Below are 22667 nucleotides of genomic sequence, written 5' to 3' on the forward strand. Positions count from 1 at the left end.
CCCCAACGCTTGCCGGGCCCTCCGAAACCCCTTTCGGACACGCTGGTCATCACCTGGTACATACTATTTCCCATAACAACTCTAGCGTCACCGAACCTTAAGTGTGTAGACCCTACGGGTTCGGGAACCATGCAGACATGACCGAGACAACTCTCCGGCCAATAACCAACAGCAGGATCTGGATACCCATGTTGGCTCCCACATGTTCCACGATGATCTCATCGAATGAACCACGATGTCGAGGATTCAATCAATCCCGTATACAATTCCCTTTGTCTAGCGGTATTGTACTTGCCCGAGATTCGATCATCGGTATCCGTTACCTTGTTCAATCTCGTTACCGACAAGTCTCTTTACTCCTTCCGTAACACATCATCCCGTGATCAACTCCTTGGTCACATTGTGCACATTATGATGATGTCCTACCGAGTGGGCCCAGAGATACCTCTCCGTTTATACGAAGTGACAAATCCCAGTCTCGATTCGTGCCAACCCAACAGACACTTTCAGAGATACCTGTAGTGAACCTTTATAGCCACCCAGTTACATTGTGACGTTTGGCACACCCAAAGCACTCCTACGGTATCCAGGAGTTGCACAATCTCATGGTCTAAGGAAATGATACTTGACATTAGAAAAGCTTTAGCAAACGAACTACACGATCTTGTGCTAGGCTTAGGATTGGGTCTTGTCCATCACATCATTCTCTTAATGATGTGATCCCATTATCAATGACATCCAATGTCCATGGTCAGGAAACCGTAACCATCTATTGATCAACGAGCTAGTCAACTAGAGGCTTACTAGGGACATGGTGTTGTCTATTTATCCACACATGTATCTGAGTTTCCTATCAATACAATTCTAGCATGGATAATAAACGATTATCATGAACAATGAAATATGATATAATAATAATAATTTATTATTGCCTCTAGGGCATATTTCCAACAGGGTTACCCATGTCAGTATTGATGAGAATCCCGAAATGAGGGGACACGGTCTCTGCTTCAACAAGACGTGCCAAGGAAAACGCCTCGCACAACGCGCTGAGGTGGGATAACTAAATGGATAAAGGCTTGGCCGTAGCGTGTCGCACCACGGAATACGTCAGCATATTAGATTTGTGTTAATATTATTATTCTCTCTATGGCAATATGTGGAAACTTATTTTGCAGAGTTGGACACTATCTTTGTGTTCAAAATCTTCTATGAAGTACTTGGAGGAGGAACCCGCCTTGCAATGCCGAAGATAATCTGCGCGCCGGACTCGTCGTCATTGAAGGCTGATTCAGGGGCTACTGAGGGAGTCCTGGATTAGGGGGTGTTCGGATAGCCGAACTATACCTTCAAGCCGGACTCCTGGACTATGAAGATACAAGATTGAAGACTCCGTCCCATGTCTGGAAGGGACTTTCCTTGGCGTGGAAGGCAAGCTTGGCGATACGGATGTTCAGATCTCCCACCATTGTAACCGACTCTATGTAACCCTAACCCTCTCCGGTGTATATAAACCGGAGGGTTCTAGTCCGTAGGACGATATACACATCAACAATCATATCATAGGCTAGCTTCTAGGGTTTAGCCTGTCTGATCTCATGGTAGATCAACTCTTGTAATACCCATGTCATCAATATTAATCAAGCAGGACATAGGATTTTACCTCCATCGAGAGAGCCCGAACCTGGGTAAAACTTCGTGTCCCCTGCCTCCTGTTAACATCCGGTCTAGACGCACAGTTCGGGACCCCCTACCCGAGATCCGCCGGTTTTGACACCGACACCGGCAGTAGCACCTGCGAGAAGACGAGGGCAAAAAGGGACAAGCTGGGAGGTGCTAGGGTTTCCCCAGAGTCGCGTAAGCAGCAATCAGATAATATCTGTTAGAGATGCTCCTGACATCTAACTTGCCCCAAATCTCTTGGCTCCTCCGTGTACCCCTGTCGTGCGTATCCCGTAACGAACCCCAGTGGGACGCCAGCAGTCCAGCACTCGTTCGTGCGTCCTGTTCTCCACGGACCTACACCTGGCCGCCGCTGTGGCTTCCACCAGCCAACATCACGAGTTCACGACGACCTCGACGTGCCATGCCATGAGTACACCACACATGGAGGCCCTCTCCTCACCAGCAACGAGTTGACAAAAGGCCACGCCCAGCCTGGCGCAGCATCCTTGCCGTACTCAACGGATTCAAAAATCAAAACGACCACTCGCGATCGGAACGGAGAGAAACAGCAATCAACCGGCCCAGATGATGAAGGCGCGGCATCAATGCGGAGCAAAGCAAGAGGCCAAACCCGACCGAGCCTCCTCTCCCCGTGCGCCGGCCCACCCCGCTGTCCTACTCTACGCTACGGTGGGATGGAGATACGGAGGGGCCATGAATACGCCTCGCTCGCGAAATGGCGTATTCCGAAAGTTAATCGCGGGTTTAATTAGTAATCCATCTCTTACCGCTCCCCATTCTCTCTCTCTAGTCGCCTCCCACCTCGCCCCCCGTTGCGTCCCTCCCCTCCTGCCTTCTCGCTCCGCCCTCCAATCCCCTACACGCCAGGCGAGGCGAGGCCAGCTCCCCCGCATCCCCGCCCGCCGCGCGAGAATCCCGAGGAGGGATCGGAGGACGGCCGCCTGCCCCTCCGCCAGCCAGCCAGCCACCCGGACTCGCCGCTCCCTCCCTCCCTCCCAGGTGAGCGACGCCGACGCCGACACCCCTTCCCCTCGGCCCGAGCTCCGGCGGGCGTCGGGCGCTAATGCTCCCAACGCTTCTTCCGCGTGCCGTGGTTTCTCCCCTCCCCTCCCCTCCGCTTTCTAGTACGAGTTTTGGATTTCTCTCCGTAATTTCGACGCGTTTTTTTTCCTCTCTTCGTTTCGTGTTGCTGTTCGTACCTGACGGTGGATGAATTCGGCGGGTACTCATGCGTGACGCGGAATGCGGTTCGCCTGATTCCAGGGAAAAAAAATTGGGGGCACGGATTTCCTCGTCGTTTTTTTGGATTTATTTACTATTGATCTTATTTCGCTCGCGAGATCACGGCCTCTGATCCCTCACCCCCCTGCAATTCGCAGGTCGAATCCGCCCCGGCGGCGTAGGAATCCCCGCAGGAATTCGCCCGAGATTTGATCGGGAGGAGACTCCAATGCGGGCCTCCGCGTAGCCGGAACCGGACCCCGCGCGTGGACAGGGCAGCAGGCCGCCGAGATGGCCCGTGCGCGGAAGCGCGACCGCCTGCGATGGAGCAAGCTCTACACCTTCTCCTGCTTCGGCCACCCACACACTGACGAGGCCGCCGGCCCCGCCGCCGTCAGCGGCAGCCCCGTCGGCGGCCCGGGCTTCTCGCGCATCGTGCACTGCAACAACTCCATCCTCCACCGCCGGAAGCCGCTCAAGTACCCCACCAACTACATCTCCACCACCAAGTACAACGTCCTCACCTTCCTCCCCAAGGCCATCTTCGAGCAGTTCCGCCGCGTCGCCAACCTCTACTTCCTCCTCACCGCCATCCTCTCGCTCACCCCGGTCTGCCCCTTCTCCCCCGTCAGCATGATCGCCCCCTTGGCCTTTGTGGTCGGGCTCAGTATGATCAAGGAGGCCCTGGAGGACTGGCGAAGGTTCATGCAGGACATGAAGGTGAACAACCGCAAGGTCAGCGTGCACAAGGGTGACGGTGAATTTGAGTTCCGACATTGGGAGGACCTTTGTGTTGGTGATGTGGTCAAGGTTGAGAAGGACCAGTTCTTCCCGGCTGATTTGTTGCTCTTGTCCTCGAGCTATGAGGATGGCATTTGCTACGTTGAGACAATGAACCTGGATGGTGAGACAAACCTGAAGCTGAAAAGGTCACTGGAGGTTACGCTGCCATTGGAAGAGGATGAGACGTTTAAGGATTTCCGGGGAGTGATAAGGTGTGAAGACCCAAACGCGAGCTTGTACACATTCATTGGTAACTTAGACTATGAGAGGCAGGTGTATGCCCTCGATCCGTCTCAGATACTTCTCAGGGACTCAAAGCTGAGGAACACAGCCTTCATCTATGGAGTAGTCATTTTTACAGGGCACGATAGTAAGGTGATGCAGAATTCAACCGAGTCGCCATCAAAGAGGAGCAGGATTGAGAAGAAGATGGATTTGATCATATATATCTTGTTCACTGTTCTGGTTTTAATATCGCTCATCAGTTCGATTGGTTTTGCTGTGAGGATCAAGCTTGATCTGCCCAGATGGTGGTACTTGCAGCCTCAGAACTCCAACAAATTGGATGATCCAACACGCCCTGCTCTTTCTGGGATTTTCCATCTCATTACAGCACTCATTCTCTACGGGTATTTGATTCCGATCTCGCTATATGTCTCAATTGAAGTTGTGAAGGTGGCACAAGCACATTTCATTAACCAGGACATTCATATGTTTGATGAGGAGACTGGCAATACTGCTCAGGCCCGAACGTCAAACTTGAATGAGGAGCTTGGCCAAGTTCATACGATTTTGTCAGATAAAACCGGCACTTTGACCTGTAATCAGATGGATTTCTTGAAGTGTTCAATTGCTGGGGTTTCTTATGGTGTGCGTGCGAGTGAAGTTGAAAGGGCTGCTGCAAAGCAGATGGCATCAGGCGCTGCTGACCAAGATATTCCTGTGGAAGATGTATGGGAGAGTAATGAGGATGAAATCCAGTTAGTGGAAGGAGTTACCTTCAGCGTGGGAAAGACCCAAAAATCCTCGATAAAAGGCTTTAGTTTTCAGGATGACCGTCTTATGCAAGGGCACTGGACAAATGAACCAAATTCCTCCACGATTCTTCTGTTCTTCCGGATACTTGCTATTTGTCACACTGCAATCCCCGAGGTGAATGAGGCAACAGGTGCTCTTACTTATGAAGCAGAATCACCTGACGAGGGGGCTTTTCTTGTGGCAGCCAGAGAATTTGGATTTGAATTTTTCAAGAGAACACAAGCGAGTGTCTTCCTCAAAGAGAAATACACTTCCTCTAATGGCACAACTGAGAGGTTGTATATGTATTTCAAATTGCTGTTGTCCTTAGCTTTTCTACCTTCAGCTCAGAGTATTTAGCTTTCTGATTGCTATTTATTCATGTATCTTCATCTTCGATTGGGCTTTCTTAGGGAGTTCAAGATTCTCAATTTATTGGAGTTCAACAGCAAAAGAAAGCGAATGACGGTAATTATGAGGGATGAAGATAACCGTATTGTTCTTCTTTGCAAAGGAGCAGATACGTAAGATTCTATTCCAAACCCTGTTCAAGAATTCATCCGATTAACCAGTTAACTTGCCGATTAATCCCTACTCATAGGGTCACCGAGTAGCCGATAAACTGATAAATCGTCCGATTAATTGATTAAATGGCTGATTAACTTGCCGATTAGCCTATTAATCCCCTACTCGCCAGCCAACCGAGCAGTTACCAGTTAATGATTTCCTCAACAATGATTCCAAATATTTTTTGTTTTCTTATGCTTATGTTGTCAGTTAGTACATCAACATGTGCTGTCATCTGTGTTACAGTCTGCTACTTTATTGATCATAGACTAAAAAGATGAAAATAAGAAAATGCTGCCAAAAGAGTAGCGTGTACACTCACACTCTGCTACTTTGTTGATCATAAACTAAAAAGATGAAAAATAAAAAAGTGCCACCAAAAGAGTAGCGTGTACTCTTGATTTCTGATTAGGTATTCTCCACATGGGCTGCTCATGCTTTAACTTGACTATCTTGTGTTGTTTTTTATCCAACCGAGCAGCATTATATTTGATAGACTAGCAAAAAATGGAAGGTTGTATGAGCCAGATACAACCAAGCATCTCAATGAATATGGTGAGGCAGGCTTGCGGACGTTAGCGCTATCATACAGAATGCTTGAGGAATCAGAATATGAATCTTGGAATGCTGAGTTTCTTAAAGCGAAGACATCCATTGGACCTGATAGGGAATTGCAACTTGAGCGAGTCGCAGATTTGATTGAGAAGGAGCTGATCCTTGTTGGTGCAACAGCGGTTGAGGACAAACTACAAACAGGGGTAACGATGATCTGTTGATATGAGTTGTTATGTCGCTGATCCTGCTATCACGCTAGTAGCTGTTTTGACTTGTTGTGTTATTTCTCATATTGTATCAGGTTCCTCAGTGCATTGATCGCTTGGCACAAGCAGGTCTCAAAATCTGGGTTCTGACGGGCGATAAGATGGAAACTGCAATCAACATAGGGTAAGCTCTTTTGTAAAAGAGTTGCTCTTAACAGTAATATTTGTAACCCTACGTGTGACAATGCGTCTTTCTTCTGAACATTTTGTTCATTTCTTCTTTGCAGATACGCATGCAGTTTACTTAGGCAAGGAATGAAACAGATATCCTTGTCCACAACCGCTGGTGACCAAGTAGCCCAGGATGCACAAAAGGTACCTTTGCACAGCATTTTCTCATATACTCCCTCTGTCCCTAAATATAAGTCTTTTTAGATATTCCAATGCGGACTACATACGGAGCAAAATGAGTGAATCTGCACTCTAAAATATGTCTATATACATCCGAATGTAGTCCTTATTGAAATCTCCAAAGAGACTTATTTTTAGGAATGGAGGGAGTACTATAGATGGATATGGTCTATATGGTAGTCATCTTTGCTTTGCATTCATCTTTGGAACCTGAGCAGGCTGCGAAAGAGAGTCTTATGTTGCAAATCGCCAATGCTTCACAAATGGTAAAGCTAGAGAAGGATCCTGACGCAGCATTTGCTCTTGTTATTGATGGAAAAGCTCTTACATTTGCTTTGGAAGATGACATGAAGCATATGTTCTTGAATCTAGCAGTAGAGTGTGCTTCTGTCATATGTTGCCGTGTGTCTCCAAGACAGAAAGCACTGGTAACCTCATCTATCACCAATCCATGATCTGGGTTTTATACATAAGCCAATGCTGAGTTTGCTCGTTTTCACGTTGCAGGTGACCCGACTGGTCAAAGAAGGCCTTGGAAAAACCACTTTAGCAGTAGGTGATGGTGCAAATGATGTGGGCATGATTCAAGAAGCTGATATTGGTGTTGGTATTAGTGGGGTCGAAGGCATGCAGGTCTGTCTAGATTATTACTATTCTCTTGGGAACTAGTGCATTGTGAGGAGATGTATTAATAGTTTAATTGTAACTGACGATGGCTTCTTTCTTTTGTCCAGGCTGTGATGGCGAGTGACTTTTCTATTTCCCAATTTCGGTTCCTTGAGCGACTTCTTGTTGTACATGGCCATTGGTGCTACAAGAGAATTGCCCAAATGGTGCCACTCAAAACGCTTCATTTGTTTGTTACATTCTGTTGAACTATATTGTTTCGAATATGTGGTATAATGTTTTCTGAGTCCTCTTCCATTGAATTGCAGATCTGCTACTTCTTTTACAAGAATATTACCTTTGGACTTACAATATTTTACTTCGAGGCATTCGCTGGATTTTCTGGGCAATCAGTCTATGATGATTGGTTTATGCTGCTTTTCAACGTTGTTCTTACCTCTCTACCTGTTATATCACTTGGAGTATTTGAGCAAGATGTTTCTGCTGAAATCTGCTTGCAGGTATGTGACAGAATATTCGACTTACTTAAGCCTGTGACATACTCCCTCCGTCCGGAAATACTTGTCCTAGAAATTGTTGTATCTAGACCTATTTTAGTTATAGATACCATTTTATCCGTTTCTAGGACAAGTATTTTCGGACGGAGGGAGTATATGGCTTATATGAAATATAAACATGCTCGGAAAGGAAACACCATAAAGTGTACTTCTGGGATGTGTTGTAATGGTGTGTTGCATTTTGTTACGCTGTATGTGGTGTGTTTTTTTTTGGGTGGGTGGATGCTAAGAGCCTGTGACTGTTGCAGAAGATTCTCTTTATTTTGTGTATTTGCTTCATCCATATCAGTACGCTTCCGAAGTTGAAGCTAACAAAGGAGATATGAATAGTGTGTTGAACTTTGTTTCATCAGCCACTACAATCGCAATTGATCCCGAATATAGTCCCATTTGGGGGTTAGGTAGTATTGCGCCACTGCCTAGTACCAGAATAACAACATTATGCTCATTACATTGCTATGCATGTTTAAGAGAAGTAACAAAGAAATTGTGAATACTCTAAAATTTACTCCATAAGTACTATCCATGCTTTTTCATGTTTGGGTTACACTTACACATAAGTTTCTATCCTCTTTCAGTATGCTTGTTCATTTAATTCATGTGTGTGAATTTACCTTCCCTTTCCGTTGATATAGAATGTTGGAATTTTAGAAATATAGTTTGGTTTAATGTGCATTGAATTCCATTTCTTCATTCTTTATTCAATAATAACATGAATTCACAGTTCTATGAATATCTACTTCCAAGTATTTATGGATGAGTGATCCTAATGAAAGGCACAAGTCATTCTATGTACTTCCATTTAAATTTCTGTATGTGTTGGCCCTTTGCACCATAGGACTTCATCTGGATATCCACCAACTGATATGGCATAATTTTCACTTTGCAGTTCCCAGCGCTATATCAGCAAGGACCAAATAACCTTTTCTTTGACTGGTACCGGATTTTAGGATGGATGGCAAATGGCCTCTACTCATCTCTGGCGATATTCTTTCTCAACATCTGTATATTCTATGATCAAGCAATCCGCTCTGGTGGACAGACTGCCGACATGGCTTCAGTGGGAACCACCATGTTCTCCTGCATCATCTGGGCTGTCAATATACAGATTGCTCTGACAATGAGCCATTTCACGTGGATTCAACATCTGTTTGTGTGGGGCAGCATAGGGACTTGGTATGTCTTCATTATCACATACGGGATGGCTTTGAAGTCCAGAGACAACTTCCAGATTATGACAGAAGTTCTCGGGCCTGCTCCCATTTACTGGGCAGCGACCCTTCTGGTGACTGCTGCTTGCAACATCCCCTACCTGATTCACATATCCTACCAGAGATCATGCAATCCACTTGATCACCATGTGATTCAGGAGATCAAGTACCTACGGAAAGACGTCGAAGACGAAACAATGTGGAAGAGGGAACGGTCTAAGGCGAGACAGAGGACCAAGATTGGTTTCACCGCAAGGGTAGACGCAAAGATTAAGCAGCTCAAGGGGAGGTTGCATAAGAAAAGCCCGTCATTAACCATCCATACTGTAGCGTAGAACACCTCTGAGTCATCTGGTAGTCTCGTCGACAGTAGTTGTCGTCTTACTTGCTCCTGCAAGGCAGCGGTTTTTGGCTTCACCGAGTGATAAGGCGATTTTTTCTCTTTGTCCAGCCTAATTTTTTCTTTCAATTTGTTGCTGTTCTTTTTCTTGTCCATTTGTGTAAGAAATGTTGGGTTGTAATTGGTGGCCTTACCCCCCAAGTAGAAGTTCTGAAGCCAGCCGTGTAAAAAGTATAGCTCCTTTCAGTTGGAAGAGACAAACCTACCGAGATAGCTGACAGTATATGTATATCTGCAATTTTGACTATCCTTGTGACTGTTATCTGCAATGCTATCCTACCGAGATAGCATTGCCCCTCCGTACTGAACAGAACCTAGCATTGTATTCTTCTTCTTTTTTTGACTTGCGAGCACTGTATTCTTGGTTGTTCATTGTACTAGACTTTCCTATACGACAGTGTTAGTTAGCATTCATACAAATAGCAGAAATCGTATCTAACATGGTGCGGAAAATCACTACGCGCAGCATAATTTGGAAAAAGACAGTCTTCTCTCTTCCACATCGAGTTGCTGATGCAGTTTGCTTCCATTGCTAATGATCCATTTACATTATCTATCCATAATGTTGGCCAGTGATAACATATTTAGCGGCTACAGTATGTGCGTGTGTCATTTGTGTATATATATGTATCATATACAATAATCATCCTAAGAGTGGAAGTAGTGCGGTTGTGTGGATCGGCACATAATTGGAGACACTCTCTACTTACATGCAGTATGGCGAGGAGTGTTTGGGCACTTTCTAAAGGGATTTAAAAGATGACATGGTAGAGTACATGAGCCTCAACCAAGACAGGAACGCGAAGCAGTGGCTGTTTGCGGTGAATGAGACACTTCAGATGATTTCCTCTGGCTAATTGTGACTCTATGGGCCATCTGGGCGGCTAGACAGAAGGTAGTCCATGAAAATATTTTTCAAGGCGTCAGTAAAAAAGCAAACTCGCTCCCGTGCGGCTCCTGCGGCCGCACCGGGGCGCCCAGATCCAGCCGCCGGGGGACCTCCCCTGCCTCCCCACCTCCCCTCGCCGCCGCCGGAGGTCGTCGCCGGGCAAATCCCGGTGGCGACGGCGGCGGCGGGGCTGTTTCTGTGGCGCGGTAGCTGCGGGCGTGGAGGGGGCTCGGCTGCGAGCTTCGGCGGCGGGGTCGCGTCTTGGCGTGCCGGGGGTGCGCGGTCCTGCAGGGGCCGCTCAAGGTGTGAGACGATGCAGGCGAGGTGGCGGACGAGGAGCTGGACGCGACGGTGCTGACTGGTGGTGGTTGCGGTCTGCAGAGCTGGGCGGCGACGGATCTGGGAGTTCTTTGCCCAGATTTGGCACTGGTGGTGCTCGGGGCTGTGAATCGGGGCAGAGGCCCAGCTAGGCATGTTCACGGATGCGCGTTAGGAGGTACGTGGACGCCGGGGCGGCGGCCCCGGGATGGCGGCAATGGCATGGAGCTCGTCGTGGCTTGAGGTGCTACGTTCAGGTTCGTGCAGTGGTGGTGGTTGGCGGCAGCTGGTGGTGGAGGTGTGTTCTCCAGTGATCCCGACGCCATCCGGTGCTCTGGATCCGCAAGTTCTGTTATATGGCGAGGAGCTCCGGCGAAAGCACTGCCTTGACCAAGGTCAGGCCGACGACGGCGGCGCTACTGGCATCGTCTACCTTCTTGGAGGCGTCGTTGTGGAGCTCCGTCGACATCATGACTGATTTGGCTCTCCGGATGAAAATGTTTGCCTCGGTATTCCGAAGCGGGCGGCGGCGGCGTCTACGATCGTGACCTCCTTGGAGGCGTTGTTTGGGAGAGACTGTCGCGAGCGATCTCTTCACCACCAAGGTTAGTGGATGTTGGGGCAGCGGCCCCGAATTTGTGCGTCGAGACGGCGGTCTCGAAAACCAATGCGGTGCCAACTCCATGAGGGAGGGTTGCTGCTCAGCATGGCTTGGGTGGCGATCTTGAGCGGCGAGGGCGGCAGGGTCGTCGGCTCGGTCGACGCGTTCAAGAGTGGACGGTTGGACGATATGTCGGGGCAGCGGCCCCGGAAGTGGTGCGACGGCTGTGGTCTGCGGGCAGTCACCCTGTGCAGCGTGGGTTGCGGGTGGCTGCGTCGTGCGGCGTTGTAGCTCAAGGGTGAGCGGTGGTATGTCGGGGCAGCGGCCCCGGAAGTGGTGCGACGGCCGTGGTCTGCGGGCAGTCACCCTGTGCAGCGTGGGTTGCGGGTGGCTGCATCGTGCAACGTTGTAGCTCGAGGGTGAGCGATGGTATGTCGGGGCAGCGGCCCCGGAAGGTGGTGTCGGTGGACCGCACAGGGTGCAACGGAGCGGTGGATGTCGGGGCGGCGGCTCCGAGACTTTGCAGCATTGAGAACTTCAGCTTCGTGTCGTCTGGGCGACGAGGTTGCCTTCGATGTTGCTCGTTGTCATATCAGGGAAGCGGGTCATGTGGAGTGCATGCTCTTCATTTCTACGGGAGGGTCTCGTGGCTGCTCCTCTCATAGTGGTCATGGATTCTTCTCTCCGACAGCGGTGGAAGTTGTGTGTTCGACATGTTGTCGGCAAAAGTGGGCTTAGTCATGTGTGCGTGATTGTGTGGGAGTAGGCTTGGCCCTTGTTGTATCGGTTTTCGCCCAGTTTTTCACTAATTAACTAAGCAATTTTTTTGTGCTTAATTAATAAATGAGGCAAAGCTTTTGCCTTCATTTCAAAAAAAATATTTTTCAAACGCCATATGGAACACACTGTTTCATCAACTCTTACATCGACGAGATCAAGGTCCTCCAGAAACCAACCACTACAGCCGCTGGCTCTTCAGAAACCCCGAGGCCACGGCATTGGCTTCCTCCTGCGGTTGGGCACTCCAAAGCGAACATCGACGCAGCTGTATCAAGGGCCGGTGGCAAAGGAGCCGTGGCTGCAATCTGTAGAAGCCATTCAGGAGCGTATGAGGGGGCGTCGGCGTGATTTTCAACTACATTGATGAACCAACAGTACTCAAGACACTGGCGATCAGAGAAGCGTTGGCCTTGGCAAATGACTTGTACATCAGGGTGATTTGGTGCCCGAGCCCAGATGATCCTGAAATCTTCGGCGCCAGTTCCAGGCTCGGGATCCGAATAATTCGTTCTGACGCGTCTGACATCGAGCGTGGAAAAAAGGACGTACGGTGAAATACGGTACGAAACAGTGGCTATTTCTGGGCCCAAAGTGTATGGTTCGGACGGCGCTCGCGCACGGGAACTCTGGTCCGTGGACCAGATCGTTACTAGTCCAACCGAGCCAGGGATCAGATAGGTGTGCTGCGACGGAAGTGGACGACCGAGTCGTTTGTCCCTCTCCCCCCACCTCTGTCTCCGTTCTGAGTAGGTCCTTGCGGCGGCGCTCGTTCTGCACCGGCGGGCACGGAGAAATGGAAGATGGTGGGGTTGAGTTCCTGCTTGATGTCATTGGCAGGTAAGTGGCCTCAGATCTGCAAATAGTTTTTTGAGGATTTGCTCTTCAGGCTGTTTTTCCTTGAAGAAGAGACCTAACGAACGGGCCTTAGTGGCGGCCATTGATATCTTCTTGCAGGTTCCCATTACGAGAGGAGTTCGCGGACAACCTCGAGCACCCAGATCCGGTTCCCCTGGTCTTGTTACCAAACAGCGGAGCCGGCCTTGCCGTTCCTGCGGACTCAAATACTGGGTCTGTTTGCGCTCAACAGCTCGGCGGCGATGGGAATGATATGGCAGGAGTTGGAGTCCGCCGTCGTGCGGATGCATCACCGACGAGGTTGACTCAGTCTACTGACAGAGTCAATCCAGAGGTACCTGGGAGGACAAAAAGGTGTGAACCCAAATCCTCCCGCTGTTGGTCTGTCACTGTATGTTCGTCACAACTGCACAGGATCTTTTTGGAATTCGTTTACTTCTGTAATCGTTAGAAAAAAAGTCCATATACACCAGAAAGTAAGCTTGGCCATTGCATCCCATCCTTAGTAGTGCCTTGTTTAACAGTCAGAACCACATTCATAGTACTGTTAGTATTCTTGTAGTACAACTATTAGACTGAATATTGTTTTAGTGGTAGAACTCGTAGACTGAATGTGTACGTTGCCAAATTACAGGTTATGGCTGGGCAGTGAGCCACCAGATGACGATGGACTCTAAAGTCATGGGCTATAGAGTTGATTGGCTAAAGAAGGTAAACGGAATAACTGGAACAAGTCGAGCATCGGTTATCCACATGCTCCTAATTTTCTGATTTTCTCTGTGTTGTTGAAAATCAACTTTCAGTTCATGTTCCCGGTGCATTTCATGGATTGCTGGTCATTATATATCTTGGATACCGATAAGAAGATTGTGATGGTGCTTGACCCAATGGAGACAAATCTGTCGGATGAGATGAAAATCAAGCACGGGCCTCTAGCAAGGAAGTTTCAGCAGAAGTTATGCACCCTATTCAGTGACATGTTCGGAGCCGGTTTGGTTGAGACCACTGGATGGTCGTTTGTGTACCCTTTGGTGGCGCAGCACGAGCCATGCAGTAGGCGTGTCTGAGTACCCTAGCTAGAACATACCTAGGCATTTCAGGTTGATAAAAGAAAATTGCCTGCAAAATTCCTAATTTCAATGTTGTTTCCTCGCAGGGAAGACAGTGGCGTATATGTTGCTCACTACGTCCTGGAGTTCACCGGTCTATACCTTAGATCAACTATAACCCAGGTATGGAACCGCCTAACCTATTTCTTGACTAGCTGAAACTGATAGGCATGTTTGATGAAAGTAATTAATAGTTTTCTCCCATTTTTGCTTCATCACAGGGTCAGATCGAGCACCTGCGCAAGAAGATTGCATACGAGATAGTGATCATGAAGGGAAACTAGGGAGATATCCCGGAGTTCCTGTACGAGGAGATCATTGACTGACGAGAAAGACATTAGCAATTCCAGTTTGCATGCAGCCCAGCAATATCTTTTGGCTATGCGTGTACTCATCGTTAGATGGGCACGTTTAAGTTCTAGTGTCATTTCGCATTAGAAAACCCTACGAGCATTGTGCATCTGGAAAGCTATGGGCATGGGATGTATCCTAATGGAGATCTAATTAGAGTAATTTGAACTATGTAGTACGTGTTAGAGATTATGTGAACAGATGACTGATCTGTCTGAATTTAAATACAGTATGCTGCAACTACTTGTGGTTATTTGATTCACTGCTTAACATACCTGAAGTGGCTGATTGTGACCAGATGGCACGGAAAAGAGAATAATGGGTGAGTTCCAGAGATACTGTACTCCCTCCGTCCCATAATATAAGAACGTTTTTGACACTAGTGTAGTGTTAAAAACGTTTTTATATTATGGGACGGAGGGAGTAGTATTTAACACGGGCTCGTCTGGTAGCGGTCTGTGAGTCCGGCATGGTGAACGGCTCAGGCTGGCTCAGAAATATGGCTGAACCGGTGCCTCAACTGCCTGTTCCGTGTGTGTACAGTGTGACATGCGGTTGCATTCATTGCGCTAGTGAGCAGGGCTAAATATGGAGATATACAGTGGTGAAATACAGCAGTGGGCGCAGATCCACATGACAGCCTGCGGTATAGATTTTGGAGCATCTGAGCTCGAGCTCAGAAACCAATATTTGTTAGATCTAGTAGTTTTATTTTCTGTTTATTTAAACATGAGTTTAGGACCTCAAATGTCAAGGTTCACAATCTCTCTAAGCATGCACTGACATTGGGGGAGGACCGCCATACTTGGTTAGGCCACCCCGGTGACCTTTTGTTCGTCCCAGTTTCTATGGTGATGGAGTAATAAAGATAGCAAGTTTGCCTAAAAAACAAATGAATCTTTGCAGGAGGTTTGATTAGAGGAAAAAAATTCCTATGAAATATAGTGTGAATGACTCCTTAAAAAAATCCTATAAGATTCAATCATACAATTAAAAAATTCACATAGGAAAAAATTCTAATGATTCTGGTTCTCGAGTTTTTTTTGTGAAAATCCTTTTAATCAAAGAGGCTTGCATAGAGCCACGGGAGAACAAAGATCACCACGTGAACCAAATGAAGCAATCCACTAGCACGACAGTTCATGGTTACATGTGTTGACACTGCATGCAATTTGCTTTTCAAACTTGTTCCATTGTGTTTCAACTATATATTATATTTGTTCAATTTTGGTTATATATTTGTTTGACATTTTTGTTAGTTTGCTTTATAATTTCCTTTCAAATTTATTGTGATTTGATTTCAAATATGTTCAATTTGAACTAAATATCATGTTTGCTTTCTATTCTCATTTTCTCTCCTTTAAGTTTAGCATTTTACCGTCAGTGCAAGATTAATTTATTTGTTCCTCTGTCTTCTATCTATAATTGTGAATGTTGGAAATGGAAGGGAAGTATGTGGCCTGGTTAGCAAAATCAAAACTCATGTAAGTATGTGGCCTCATAAAAAATGCAAAAGAAAATTAGGTCGATCGAGACACAATGTAATATATGGGCGGTTTTTGTGATCCCTCGGACATCAACATTATTGTTAGAATGTGAGAAGTGTTTGTCTTGCACATGCCTAACCATTTCGGACCTTTTGTCATCCGTTCAAATGTATTTAACCGACTCCATGTTACTGTTGCAACTTTATTGGGGTCAGTTGCTACACCTTCAGCATAAATGATGTGTCCCCTCAATAGTAGGTGAACCAAAGGTGCATTCAGACTTCTTGAGAAAAAGTCGTCAAATAATTTCCATAACATTTATCAGGCAATATTGTTTATGATCTTCAAGAGTTTTACAGTATATGAAAATGTCACAAAAAATACTAGTACAAGCTTCATGAGATATGGAGGGAAAATCTTGTTCATTGATACTTGAAATGCTGCAGGGGGCATTAGTAAGACCAAATGACATTACCAGGTATTCAAAATGCCCAAGATATGTCTTGTGCACACCATCGGGACCCATTCTAATTTGGTGATATACACAAATAGGGATTTGTTCTTGACTGATTATGAACCTCAGCGTACCCCCCTCCCCCCCCCCCCCACACACACACACATTGGACCTTTATATTCCACGTTTTTTCTAACCAACATAGGGGGGAGGTATAAGGACTTTTAGTAGGCCGTAGAACTGCATACTTTAATAATGCCAAGAGAAATTTGATGATCACTATCCCTAGCACCGTTTGTACTATTGCAAATTTGTCTATTCCAAAGCAAGGTCAACTTTACCTTCTTCGGGAGCTTGAGCTAGTTGGAACTTTTTGTTCACTTGTGAAAGGATCGATATAGTTGACTAGAGGGGGGGGGGGTGAATAGGCAACTAACAATTTTAGCTTTTCTTTACCAATTTAAGCTTTGCATCAAAGTAGGTTGTTTAGATATGCAACTAGGTGAGCAACCTATATGATGCAACAACAATAAGTACACAAGCAAGCAAGGGAAACAATACAAAAGCTTGCACAAGTAAAGGCACGAGATAACCAAGAGTGGAGCCGGTGAAGACGAGGATCTGTTACCGAAGTTCCTTCCTTTTGAAGGGAAGTACGTCTCCGTTGGAGCGGTGTGGAGGCACAATGCTCCCCAAGAAGCCACTAGGGCCACCGTATTCTCCGCACGCCCTCACACAATGCGATATGCCGTGATTCCACTATTGGTGCCCTTGGAGGCGGCGACCGGACCTTTACAAACAAGGTTGGGGCTCTCTCCACAACCGAATTGGAGGCTCCCAACGAAACCATGGAGCTTCACCACAATGGAATATGGCTCTGAGGTGACCTCAACCGTCTAGGGTGCTCAAACACCCAAGAGTAACAAGATCCGCAAGGGATGAGTGGGGGGAATCAAATTTCTCTTGGTGGAAGTGTAGATCTGGGCCTTCTCAACCAATCCCTAGACAATCAACAAGTTTGATTGGCTAGGGAGAGAGATCGGGCGAAAATGAGCTTTGGAGTAACAATGGAGCTTGGGGGAAACGAGGTAAGTCAACTTGGAGAAAAAGACCTCCTATTATAAGGGGGGGAGACAATCCAACCGTTACCCCCGCTCAGCCCCGCACAGGGCGGTACTACCGCTGTGGCCAGCGGTACTATCATTCCACCTCGCGGTACCGCCGTGCAGTGAGAAGAGAGCGAGAAGCAGAGTATGACCTGGACCCAGGGCGCTACTACCGTGGTGATAAGGGCGGCACTACCGCCTATGAGCGGTACTACTGCCGCAACAAGTGCCGCAGAACCCAACATGGGAGGAGAACCCTCGAATCGAGGCAGTAGGAGCACGTGTTGGAAATATGCCCTAGAGGCAATAATAAAAGTATTATTATATTTCATTGTTCATGATAATTGTCTTTTATTCATGCTATAACTGTATTATCCGGAAATCGTAATACACGTGTGAATACTTAGACCACACTATGTCCCTGGTAAGCCTCTAGTTGACCAGCTCGTTGTGATCAACAGATAGTCATGGTTTCCTGACTATGGACATTGGATGTCGTTGATAACGGGATCACATCATTAGGAGAATGATGTGATGGACAAGACCCAATCCTAAGCATAGCATAAAAGATCGTGTAGTTCGTTTTGCTAGAGCTTTGCGAGTGTCAAGTATCTCTTCCTTCGACCATGAGATCGTGTAACTCCCGGATACCGTAAGAGTGCCTTGGGTGTATCAAACGTCACAACGTAACTGGGTGACTATAAAGGTGCATTACAGGTATCTCCGAAAGTAGCTGTTGGGTTGACACGGATCGAGACTGGGATTTGTCACTCCGTATGACGGAGAGGTATCTCTGGGCCCACTCGGTAATGCATCATCATATTGAGCTCAATGTGACCAAGGTGTTGGACACGGGATCATGCATTACGGTACGAGTATAGTGACTTGCCGGTAACGAGACTGAACAAGGTATTGGGATACCGACGATCGAGTCTCGGGCAAGTAACGTACCGATTGACAAAGGGAATTGCATACAGGGTTTGATCGAATCCTCGACATAGTGGTTCATCCGATGACAACATCGAGGAGCATGTGGGAGCCATCATGGGTATCCAGATCCCGCTGATGGTTATTGACTGAGAGCGTCTCGGTCATGTCTGCATGTCTCCCGAACCCGTAGGGTCTACACACTTAAGGTTCGGTGACGCTAGGGTTATGAAGATATGGATATGCAGAAACCCGAATGTTGTTCGGAGTCCCGGATGAGATCCCGGACGTCACGAGGAGTTCCGGAATGGTCCGGAGGTAAAGAATTATATATAGGAAGTGCTATTTCGGGCATCGGGACAAGTTTCGGGGTTATCGGTATTGTACCGGGACCACCGGAAGGGTCCCGGGGGTCCACCGGGTGGGGCCACCTGTCCCGGGGGGCCACATGGGCTGTAGGGGGTGCGCCTTGGCCATCATGGGCCAAGGGCACCAGCCCCTATAGGCCCATGCGCCTAGGGTTTCCCCCTAGGAGGAGTCCTAGTGGTGGAAGGCACCCCTAGGTGCCTTGGGGGGAGGGAAACCTCCCCTAGGCCGCCGCCCCCCCTAGTAGATCTCATCTACTAGGGCCGGCGCCCCCCCTGGCACCCCTATATATAGTGGGGGAGAGGAGGGACTTCATACACCAGCCCCTGGCGCCTCCACCTCCCCCCGTTACGTCTCTCCCTCGTAGTCTCGGCGAAGCCCTGCTGCTGTGACGCCCTGCATCCACCACCACGCCGTCGTGCTGCTGGATCTTCATCAACCTCTCCTTCCCCCTTGCTGGATCAAGAAGGAGGAGACGTCTCCCGTCCCGTACGTGTGTTGAACGCGGAGGTGCCGTCCGTTCGGCGCTGGTCATCGGTGATTTGGATCACGTCGAGTACGACTACATCATCACCTTGCAAGCTTCCGCACGCGATCTACAAGTGGTATGTAGATGCAAACTCTCTCCCTAGACTCGTTGCTTAGATGAACTCATAGATGGATCTTGGTGAAACCGTAGGAAAAATTTTAATTTTCTGCAACGTTCCCCAACAGTGGCATCATGAGCTAGGTCTATGCGTAGTTCTCTTTGCACGAGTAGAACACAACTTTGTTGTGGGCGTGGATTTTGTCATCTTACTTGCCTCTACTAGTCTTTTCTTGCTCAACGGTATTGTGGGATGAAGCGGCCCGGACCAACCTTACACGTACTCTTACGTGAGACCGGTTCCACCGACTGACATGCACAAGTTGCATAAGGTGGCTGGCGGGTGTCTGTCTCTCCCACCTTAGTTGGAGCGGAATCGATGAACAGGGCCCTTATGAAGGGTAAATAGAAGTTGACAAAATCACGTTGTGGTGATTCGTAGGTAAGAAAACGTTCTTGCTAGAACCCAATTGCAGCCACGTAAAAGATGCAACAACAATTAGAGGACGTCTAACTTGTTTTTGCAGCGATTGATCATGTGATGTGATATGGCCAGAAGTTGTGATGAATGATGAATTGTGATGTATGAGATCATGTTCTTTGTAATAGGATTCACGACTTGCATGTCGATGAGTATGACAACCGGCAGGAGCCATAGGAGTTGTCATTATTTTTTGTATGACCTGCGTGTCATTGAATAACGTCATGTAAACTACTTTACTTTATTGCTAAACGTTAGTCATAGAAGTAGAAGTAGTCGTTGGCGTGACAACTTCATGAAGACACGATGATGGAGATCATGATGATGGAGATCATGGTGTCAAGCCGGTGACAAGATGATCATGGAGCCCCGAAGATGAAGATCAATGGAGCTATATGATATTGGCCATATCATGTCACAACTATATAATTGCATGTGATGTTTATTATGTATTATGCATCTTGTTTACTTAGGACGACGGTAGTAAATAAGATGATCCCTTATAAAATTTCAAGAAGTGTTCTCCCCTAACTGTGCACCGTTGCTACAGTTCGTCGCTTCTAAGCACCACGTGATGATCGGGTGTGATGGATTCTTACGTTCACATACAACGGGTGTAAGACAGTTTTACACAGCGAAAACACTTAGGGTTAACTTGACGAGCCTAGCATGTGCAGACATGGCCTCGGAACACGGAGACCGAAAGGTCGAACACGAGTCGTATGGAAGATACGATCAACATGAAAATGTTCACCGACGATGACTAGTCCGTCTCACGTGATGATCGGACACGGCTAGTCGACTCGGATCGTGTAACACTTAGATGACTAAAGGGATGTCTAATCTAAGTGGGAGTTCATAATTTGATTAGAACTTTATTATCATGAACTTAGTCTAAAACCTTTGCAAATATGTCTTGTAGATCAATGGCCAACGCTAATGTCAACATGAACTTCAACGCGTTCCTAGAGAAAACCAAGCTGAAAGATGATGGCAGCAACTATACGGACTGGGTCCGGAACCTGAGGATCATCCTCATAGCTGCCAGGAAACAATATGTCCTAGAAGGACCGCTAGGTGACGCTCCCGTCCCAGAGAACCAAGACATTATGAATGCTTGGCAGTCTCGCGCTGATGATTACTCCCTCGTTCAGTGCGGCATGCTTTACAGCTTAGAACCGGGGCTCCAAAAGCGTTTTGAGCATCACGGAGCATATGAGATGTTCGAAGAGCTGAAACTAGTTTTTCAAGCTCATGCCCGGGTCGAGAGATATGATGTCTCCGACAAGTTCTACAGTTGTAAGATGGAGGAAAACAGTTCTGTCAGTGAGCACATCCTGAAGATGTCTGGGTTGCACAACCGTATGACCCAGCTGAACATTAACCTCCCAGATGAGGCGGTCATTGACAGAATCCTCCAGTCGCTCCCACCAAGCTACAAGAGCTTTGTGATGAACTACAACATGCAGGGAATGGAAAAGACCATTCCTGAAGTGTTCTCGATGCTGAAGTCAGCAGAGGCTGAAATCAAGAAAGAACATCAAGTGTTGATGGTCAATAAGACCACTAAGTTCAAGAAGGGCAAGGGTAAGAAGAACTTCAAGAAGGACGGCAAAGATGTTGCCGCGCCTGGTAAGCCAGTTACCGGGAAGAAGTCAAAGAATGGACCCAAGCCTGAGACTGAGTGCTTTTATTGCAAGGGGAAGGGTCACTGGAAGCGGAACTGCCCCAAATACTTAGCGGATAAGAAGGCCGGCAACACCAAAGGTATATTTGATATACATGTGATTGATGTGTACCTTACCAGTAATCGTAGTAACTCCTGGGTATTTGATACCGGTGCCGTTGCTCATATTTGTAACTCACAGCAGGAGCTGCGGAATAAACGGAGACTGGCAAAGGACGAGGTGACGATGCGCGTCGGGAATGGTTCCAGAGTCGATGTGATCGCCGTCGGCACGCTGCCTCTACATTTACCTACGGGATTAGTTTTGAACCTTAATAATTGTTATTTAGTGCCAAGTTTGAGCATGAACATTGTATCAGGATCTCGTTTAATACGAGATGGCTACTCATTTAAGTCTGAGAATAATGGTTGTTCGATTTATATGAGAGATATGTTTTATGGTCATGCTCCGATGGTCAATGGTTTATTCTTAATGAATCTCGAGCGTAATATTACACATGTTCATAGTGTAGATGCCAAAAGATTTAAAGTTGATAACGATAGTCCCACATACTTGTGGCACTGCCGCCTTGGTCACATTGGTGTCAAGCGCATGAAGAAGCTCCATGCCGATGGACTTTTAGAGTCTCTTGATTATGAATCGTTTGACACGTGCGAACCATGCCTCTTGGGCAAAATGACCAAGACTCCGTTCTCCGGAACAATGGAGCGAGCAACCAACTTGTTGGAAATCATACATACCGATGTGTGCGGTCCAATGAGCGTTGAGGCTCGCGGAGGATATCGTTATGTTCTCACTCTCACAGATGACTTGAGTAGATATGGGTATGTCTACTTAATGAAACACAAGTCTGAGACCTTTGAAAAGTTCAAGGAATTTCAGAATGAGGTGGAGAATCAACGTGACCGAAAGATAAAATTCTTACGATCAGATCGTGGAGGAGAATACTTAAGTCACGAATTTGGTACACACTTAAAGAAATGTGGAATCGTTTCACAGCTCACGCCGCCTGGAACACCTCAGCGAAACGGTGTGTCCGAACGTCGTAATCGCACTCTATTGGATATGGTGCGGTCTATGATGTCTCTTACCGATTTACCGCTATCATTTTGGGGATACGCTCTAGAGACAGCTACATTCACTTTAAATAGGGCACCGTCTAAATCCGTTGAGACGACACCGTATGAATTATGGTTTGGAAAGAAACCTAAGCTGTCGTTTCTAAAAGTTTGGGGATGCGAAGCTTATGTCAAGAAACTTCAACCTGAAAAGCTCGAACCCAAGTCGGAAAAATGCGTATTCATAGGATACCCTAAGGAAACTGTAGGGTATACCTTCTACTTAAGATCCGAAGGCAAGATCTTTGTTGCCAAGAACGGATGCTTTCTGGAAAAAGAGTTTCTCTCGAAAGAAGTAAGTGGGAGGAAA

At 47.2% G+C, this 22667-nt stretch overlaps 2 protein-coding genes across 2 annotated transcripts; both read left to right on the forward strand.

Moving 5' to 3' along the window:
* Nucleotides 1–2419: 2419 nt before the first annotated feature.
* LOC123148021 (probable phospholipid-transporting ATPase 4) lies at nucleotides 2420–9488 on the forward strand. Its single transcript, XM_044567374.1, has 11 exons — nucleotides 2420–2685; nucleotides 3066–5003; nucleotides 5121–5231; nucleotides 5756–6032; nucleotides 6131–6219; nucleotides 6323–6410; nucleotides 6665–6874; nucleotides 6954–7079; nucleotides 7181–7279; nucleotides 7382–7573; nucleotides 8520–9488. The coding sequence occupies exons 2-11, from the start codon at nucleotides 3199–3201 to the stop codon at nucleotides 9174–9176; spliced, it is 3654 nt and encodes a 1217-aa protein (XP_044423309.1). The 5' UTR covers nucleotides 2420–2685; nucleotides 3066–3198; the 3' UTR covers nucleotides 9177–9488.
* A 574-nt stretch (nucleotides 9489–10062) lies between these two features.
* Nucleotides 10063–14402, forward strand: LOC123148022 (uncharacterized). Its single transcript, XM_044567375.1, has 6 exons — nucleotides 10063–12666; nucleotides 12784–13038; nucleotides 13319–13395; nucleotides 13488–13741; nucleotides 13841–13916; nucleotides 14015–14402. The coding sequence occupies exons 3-6, from the start codon at nucleotides 13345–13347 to the stop codon at nucleotides 14075–14077; spliced, it is 444 nt and encodes a 147-aa protein (XP_044423310.1). The 5' UTR covers nucleotides 10063–12666; nucleotides 12784–13038; nucleotides 13319–13344; the 3' UTR covers nucleotides 14078–14402.
* Nucleotides 14403–22667: the final 8265 nt, after the last annotated feature.

This window comes from Triticum aestivum, chromosome 7A (genome assembly GCF_018294505.1).
Source record: "Triticum aestivum cultivar Chinese Spring chromosome 7A, IWGSC CS RefSeq v2.1, whole genome shotgun sequence".
NCBI classification, from domain to species: Eukaryota; Viridiplantae; Streptophyta; class Magnoliopsida; order Poales; family Poaceae; genus Triticum; species Triticum aestivum.